Source organism: Salvelinus sp. IW2-2015, linkage group LG20 (assembly GCF_002910315.2).
Source record: "Salvelinus sp. IW2-2015 linkage group LG20, ASM291031v2, whole genome shotgun sequence".
NCBI lineage: Eukaryota > Metazoa > Chordata > Actinopteri > Salmoniformes > Salmonidae > Salvelinus > Salvelinus sp. IW2-2015.
In genome coordinates this window covers 74,337,173-74,344,533 of record NC_036860.1, presented here as the reverse complement: position 1 = coordinate 74,344,533, position 7,361 = coordinate 74,337,173, and the positions used below count along the sequence as shown (strand labels likewise).

General features: G+C 39.6%; 1 protein-coding gene across 1 annotated transcript in view; it reads right to left on the bottom strand.

Annotated features, from left to right (window-relative positions):
• Positions 1-5,725, bottom strand: part of LOC111980094 (putative E3 ubiquitin-protein ligase UNKL) — a 15,703-nt gene extending 9,978 nt beyond the window's left edge. The window contains exons 1-7 of the mRNA XM_024010758.2: positions 5,681-5,725; positions 2,114-2,246; positions 1,279-1,414; positions 1,064-1,181; positions 849-933; positions 599-759; positions 5-129 (exon numbers count right to left, since the gene is read on the bottom strand). Coding sequence (XP_023866526.2) covers positions 5-129; positions 599-759; positions 849-933; positions 1,064-1,181; positions 1,279-1,414; positions 2,114-2,246; positions 5,681-5,725 — 803 coding nt within the window. The remainder of the gene's footprint in view (positions 1-4; positions 130-598; positions 760-848; positions 934-1,063; positions 1,182-1,278; positions 1,415-2,113; positions 2,247-5,680) is intronic.
• Between the last annotated feature and the right edge of the window lie 1,636 nt (positions 5,726-7,361).

The following is a 7,361-nucleotide window of genomic DNA, read 5'->3' as shown; positions in this document are numbered from 1 at the left end:
TGACGTGGTGGACTCTGAACATAAGCTACCATTAGTTAAGCATTTGGACCTGCCGATGGGTCCGATTGGGGACAATGAACTGTTGCTTCCTGAGCATGGCGTTACAGCCGGACTATTAGAATATGAAACCTGAGGGAGAGAAGTACACATGGACTTAATAGGGTTTTAGAGCCAGCCAAACAAACCCAGCTTTCCTAACGAGGCCAGAGAGCAGATGATAACTGAAGATGTTTAGATTGAATATTGGCTTCAGAGAGAGAAAATGACACTGAATTGTTAAGGTTCGGTTTCTGTTGAATCCTGTATTAATTTGAATTATGTTGTATGTTTCTTGGTGCACTAGTACTACCAGAAACAAAATGATGTTACAAACTAGTGAAATACAAGGCAAGTACAGAAAACAGAAGAACGGAAACAGAAAATGACAAGAATATACAAAACAAAGGTGTGACATAAGTTAACAGCTTAAATATCTATTCAGGGTCTAATCTATAATTGTATCTAATCTATTGACAGCATGTTTTTCCATACAAACGGAGATGCCTTTGTAAAGGACTGTGGAGAGAAACAGAGAGGGAGTAGTAATCAGATCACATACATTCCCCACTTGGCCGTTGTTGATGCTGCTGATGGAGTGTGCACTGCTGCCCCACTCGCTGACCGGACACTCTGAATACTGCTGAGAGCCCAGCTTGGCCTGGGAGCCAGACTGCATCGCTGTTAGCAACGAGTTCATGGTCTCTTCCGTGGATGGAATTCCTGAAAAAGTACACAGACAGGAGGTTTTAACTTTGAAAGGTTGCCAACAAGCAAGACAGCGGTGACTTATTTTGAGGAGCTTCACTTACTTTCTACATGCGCAAACGCACAGAAGGGCCCTCTAGGACAATAACCAGTTTGCCTCATGTCATTGCATTTGGTGGATTTGTAGATCTGAAGTGAGAAAGACAGGTTTCTCTGTTCATAACTGTGTGGCATTTTCCCAAATCAAGGTTTGACAGATTCCCCATTGCAAGAGACAAAATGTGCTAAGCGTTTATAAAGTCTCTAATGTCCCACTTACCTCTGGGTGGAACTGCTGTTCAGTGCGTGAGTGACAGTATTGACAGCTGTCTCCGCTGTCACACTTCGATGGCTCTCCCCACTCATCCCCATGTTTCACATTAGGACACGGAGTTGACCTGACACATCATTTAAGAGGTTAACTACATATTACAGAATAATTACACAGTTGTCAAAAGGCATTCTCTTTGTCGTTAGACAGTCCTAATCGCCTACCTGTATTTGAACTTGCGTGGATTTCGTCTTCTGTCTCTACTATTGTGGTAGTGAGGGCAGGCATAGCCCTGTCTGCATAGTCGTGGAGGCTTGGTGCACTGCTCTGTTTTGTAGTTCGCTAAAACAAAATTGGTGTCTGGAAGGAAAGCACACAATGAGTTTGTTGCATGCACACAATAAAACTATTATTGTGGATAGTCAGATTAATATAATCGTTTGACTTCAAACGTGTACATGCTTTTCAAGAACGAGTCCCCTAATAATCCTGTTTACATGGACATCTGAAATCAGGCTAGCTGACGGGACTTTGATGAATGCATAAAAAAATGTAATAATAATAATACGCTAATGAAAATAAACGTTCTACCACAGCGACCATGTTATTTTTGCGAAAACATTTAGATTCTTAGACAAAGTTTGTATGGTGAAAACTATTTCTACTATGCATACTTCAGTTTTTCCAAACTCACTTCACTCGCACAAGAGGAAGCTCGTGCACACCTCTGAACTCTGATTAAATCATTTACATGTCCTAATAATGAGAAAGATGGTCCCGAAAAGCAGGTGTTTTAATCGGCGTATGCTTACTACCATTATGATCTTACACCAAATAAGCAGAGTAAGGTGTTTACATGACTAATACCATACTCTGCCTTCTGCCATAATCAGTCTTATATTGATTTATTAATGTGCATATAAACATACTCATTGTAAGACATTCTGTTCTTAACCTAATGCCAAATTATAACGCAACAGGTCAAGGAAATCCAATCATTAGAAAAATAATGTGGCACTGGGTGACATCAACACCAGAATCGATGCGTCTGCTGCTCACCCTGCCACCGGGGGTCCTCTGTAAGAGTCTTCTCTATCATGGCTTGGCTGGCCAGTACTCCAGGCTGTAGATCAGGGATACCCTCTCCAGATCCCAACTGCCATTCTGGAGGGCTCCTGTGCCTGCATCTCTCCTGTGCACATGAAGAAGATCAGAGAGAGCTACTACACAAAACAAAAACAAAAAAAAGAGAAGAGACAAATGTAGAATATTCAGCAATGCCTTGCTCTTAGACTTGGTCTGCTCAACAGTTGCTAGGCAACGCTTGATCGTGCCTCTGATACCACATTTAATGTTGTTTTTGTTGAATTATTTCAAGCTCCCATTCCTTAATGTGACGTCATTCATGGAACGTTGGACAGGGTATTGCTATTTTCGAGTGGACAGAATTTAAAATGTAACACATGGTTCATAATGTAAAAGAGAAATGTATGTTATTGTAAGCTTAGTCATTGTTGATTAAGATATGGGCCTGTTTTGTTATCCAACTCTGAATATGTGGGTTATTACTTAAATATACAGAATTTTCATCCCTTAAAGAATACCATCATTTAACACTTCATTGTTTTGACCCAGTATTGGTAGCTCAACAAAACCAACATCAACCCTGGCAATAAGTACACTATGACTGATGTCTATGAAGATAAAATGGCTGCTTATTGCTCTTAGCCCCGGCAATTCGAGAGGCATCAGGAAGGACTAATGAGCTAGAATAGATTAACACGCCATTCCCACTGCCATGTATGGCATGTCTGGGGGATACAGACGTATCATTCAGCGAGACAGCTAGGCGTACATGTTAATAAGTAACTAACAATGTAAACGGGGTTGACAGCCAGCCCCAAAATATAGTTACGGTAAATTTAAAGTTTCTATTTATTAAACATGATGTAGATGACATCAGTTGGTACATTTGTCAGTGGCTGTACACCTTGCATATTATGCTTGTGTACTCAGCTAACTGGCTCTAAGCCTATTCACATGTTGTGAAGGTTGACACTTGAGACAGAGTGGTTATCTAAAGCATGAATAGATCACCTGATATCGTGACAGGCGGGCGAGTATGTGGCCATGGAAAGCGCAGTGTTTGCGTTCTTCAACGCGCCCGCGGCATCAGTTTCAATGGATACAGGTACAGTCTTGTAAATACGGAACATGGTACTTCGCTTCTGGTCACCAGTGTCGGATAGTAAGGACAGCAGCAGGAAGGAAACGATGATTAGACAATGCAGACTTCCTCATTAAATGATAGGATTGATGTGACAGAGATACAATCTGCATAAAATCGGTCTCTACGCTATGTTTCTAGAATTCTATGCTGTGCTTATCCTAAAAGTCATTCCACAGATTAATATGAAGAAACAGACCGATGCTTAAGGATAGAATCGTTTCCTCCCTGATAGTGGCAACCGTCTTCGTTTGGTGCTAATATTGCTACATCAAAGACAAACAAAGAGCCATCCACATGCGGAGTCAGAGAATGCAACCGCTTTTATAGATGCAGCTTCGTCACATGCTTTATGGTATGAGGAGAATTTTTTTTTTTTTTTAAGAAATAATAGAACATCGCTATTAAGTGCTCAAATTCACATTGAAATGGTAGATAACCAATCATTTTAAAATACAGCAAAAGCGTCTGAATCAGCAAATAAACACTGCAACGATGTGAATTCACGAAGAAGAGCAGGCCACTGGTAGAATCCGGAATAGGAGTGTAGGTTGTGCTGGTCTCGGCAGAGTTCAAATATGTATTAATTTCAATATGAGAGCTGGTGAATTGAGGAACAAATGTTTACTTTACTGCTAGGAATTCCAAATCAACTGTAAGGACTCAACCTCTCAATATTACAACCCTCTATAAAAAAAGTATCTAGTATGCCATATTTGCCGCAAATACTTTAACATCGCTATCTAGTCTCTACTCTACATATCTTAAACTTGATCGACAAGCTTTAACGAACCCGTGCGATCGAGTCTTTGTCATTGACTAGTGGGAACGTTTCAAGTACTCCATTTCTTTAATGGTGCTCTGACACAAATAGCGCCAACTTATAGAGTGGCTTAATATCATGTTCAGAGCTGTTCTTCTTAGTGTGAACAGCATCTTTCTCAAATAAATCTAGAACATCGATCCTGTCTTATTAAATAGGCTAGGTATTAGCTGTATACGCCTGCTCCTTTCAGTGAACCTTAAATTCTGTTAATTTTGTAGGGAGACTTGAAAATCCCCAACCAACACATACAATATAACATTTCCATATTTTTACTTAACTGATAGCGCTGCAGTAAGTATACTAACAAGTACATCTGTTCCAGTACCCAAGTATGGCATTTTGTAATATTACGCAGGACAGGTTAGTAGTCCTGGGAAAGCTGACTTCACGATACTTAGGTCCGATACGATATGTGTTGATTGGTTCTCTATGGAAAAAGATAGCTTTTTTTATATGAAGGAAAAAACTGGAGTTTTGGGCAGGTATCCTCAACTAGAGCAGAAATAATATGATGATATAGAAATACGATATTTCTCATAAATATCCATGATATGTAAGTTCCCCCTTCACACAGGGTAGATTCTGTTTTTTACAATAACCCTGTGATTTTGTACAGCCTGGGAACTGAATAATGTAGCTTTTATTTTAGGTAGATGCAGATGAACTCAATTTATGAATTTATCATCCTCCGCTTTGGTGTCTATCCGCACCACCACAACCTTCTCATATGTAATCTCAAGAAACAAACTGTATACGCACAATTTGACTTGCTATATCATATTTTTAGGCTACATCTATTACCATTTGTACATGCTATCATATTATGATGTGTCTACAAATGTGTAGCTCATTTAGGCCTATTCTTTGTTACTTCATTTCAGTAGATTGGTGTCACACCCAGTAACGAAAACTAAGTTCTAAGAATGAGCTGAAGTGGCATACCCAAAAATTCAAAATATGTTCCTCTGATTTTGTTACAAAAATTAAAGTGAAATAGCTGATGCATTGAGGGTTGGCCTAAAAATGTTGCAGTAGCCATTAAACAATAGAGAAAGAAGATATAAAGACTTACATACTCCATTTCTCCCCTCAGTACATCTATATTAATTATCACAAGGAGTAGTTATGCTTGGCATGAGCTGATATTGAATTAGGAAATGCCTCTTGTATTGTACTTGCATGAATTCACATGAAACGTATCAATTCATGCTACTTAGGTTTCAATTAACATAATGATACAGTGCAAGTGGTAAAACCAGACAGTCATGTATAACTACTTGTGACAACATTAAGGATACAAATACAAAGCAGGAACTCGTCAAACGACCTCATTTTCAACGACTCGGGAACAATAAACATCGCTTGCTCAACCAAGGAGAAGGCTTATGTGCAAAGCGGTTTCAATCACGAGAAGAAAACAGGGGGGTGTTCATCGTTTTCCTTGCAAGCTGAGGAGAAGCTCAACCCACTCTGCAGCTCCAAACAGACTGTGCAGCGAGAATTACAAAAACACATCCATGAAATGACAATGAATGTGGTTAAATAATTCAGTTGGTTCCGCATTATTGAGAACGCTGTCCTCCCCCTTGGGGCCATACGAGGCCAGGCGGATCGACATTAGCTCGAACAATAAGACAAGTCAACAACACCATGTGCAACTAGGTCATCACCAAGCTCGTGGTGCGAGCTGAATTCTGTGCAAGCGAGGAATTTTCACTTCAGAATTCGCATGAATTGACTTCCTACTGAAACAATGCAGCATCCAAAAATATAGCAACACCGTTATAAGTGTCTCACTAAACTGGCAACCTGCCCAATTTGAGTGAATTCTTCAACACGAACAGCCACAACACAATATTGATAAGCATGATACAGTAGCAACAATCTAACCAAACAAATTAATTCAACAGGGAAAATTAAGCTTCACACTTACTCCTCTCATCTGGCAATGCCGTAGTCTCGTCATATTTTGGCATAAAACGTCAGGCTGTAGTTAAAAGTTCCATCCTTCTTCTAATCGGTCGTCTTCGCTCTGGTTGAGGAAATGCCAATGAAAACATGTAAAGGGGTCTATGTTGTGTGCACTTGTGCTGCAAGAAGAGAGGCACTGTTCGGTCCTAAACTCCTTCAAATATCTGCAAAATGGAAAGACAAAGCGGTGTTATGACAGACACCACCAGACTCGTGTAAAAAGGTATTGAGTCCAAAGCTCAGGGGAAATATCACATAACTTTGATAGAAATGTTACAGCTTCGCTTTGAAATTAAAACGAACACTATCTATGCTAAAGTAAGAGCATAAACGTTTACACCAATCTACAACTAATATTTGATTGAACACTAGCTAGCTATGTAGTGAATTTTACAATCACTCGAACTGCTAGAACTACTTGGTAGTGAAAAGCTAGTAGCTATCTACTTTGACCATTCACATACAATCCACGCAAATGTTCGGCGTTGCACTCTATCAAACAACCAGAAACGTACGTCAAAACACATGCGTAGACAGACAGCAAAAGGCCGAGGTGGAAAGAGGAAAGGATAACACTGCTGGATGGCAACCATTCAACTTCGCTAACGTTACCCAGTCCACGATAGCAACGCTGACTGGCTAGCAAACGTTAATCACCATCCAAGTTTCTGCGAATTCCGCTTTTTAATGTTAGCCTCTTTTTATGTGGAACATTTTCACGGTCACACAATACAATATACAAATTATTTGTTAAAATTCAGTTACTGTATCAATTTGAATATTAGCTTAGCAAGTTAGCGCTGGGCTAGCCTGCGTGCATTGGGAGAATTTCAAAAGGAAAAGCACATGTTTTTACTGCACTACGAGTGAGGAAATATCAAGCAGTCCAACTAAAAACAATATCTGTACATAAAAGAAGCACGGTATTTTAACAAAATACATCTTTGTCCATTTAACGTTGCTTTACTTACGTATAGTGGGTTGGTTTCTCCGTTTGAGGAGAAGCGTTCGCCGCCGTTTTCGAAACCGACGCATTTCAGTCAAAACAATGAAACACGCCTGCGCGAACTGTCCAGTTTCGTGCCATTTGCGTACGAAGTGAGATTTGGTTTCTTTATCCTAAAATGTTCTTACCACGATCCGTGCGTATATCAACAAACTCACAAATAAAACTTTGATGTGTGAATATATTAAAATAAAACTATAGCGGAAATATGTAAAACAAATATTTCACCAAATTAAAACCATAATCCGTGAATAGTATAAATATTTCAGATATTCAC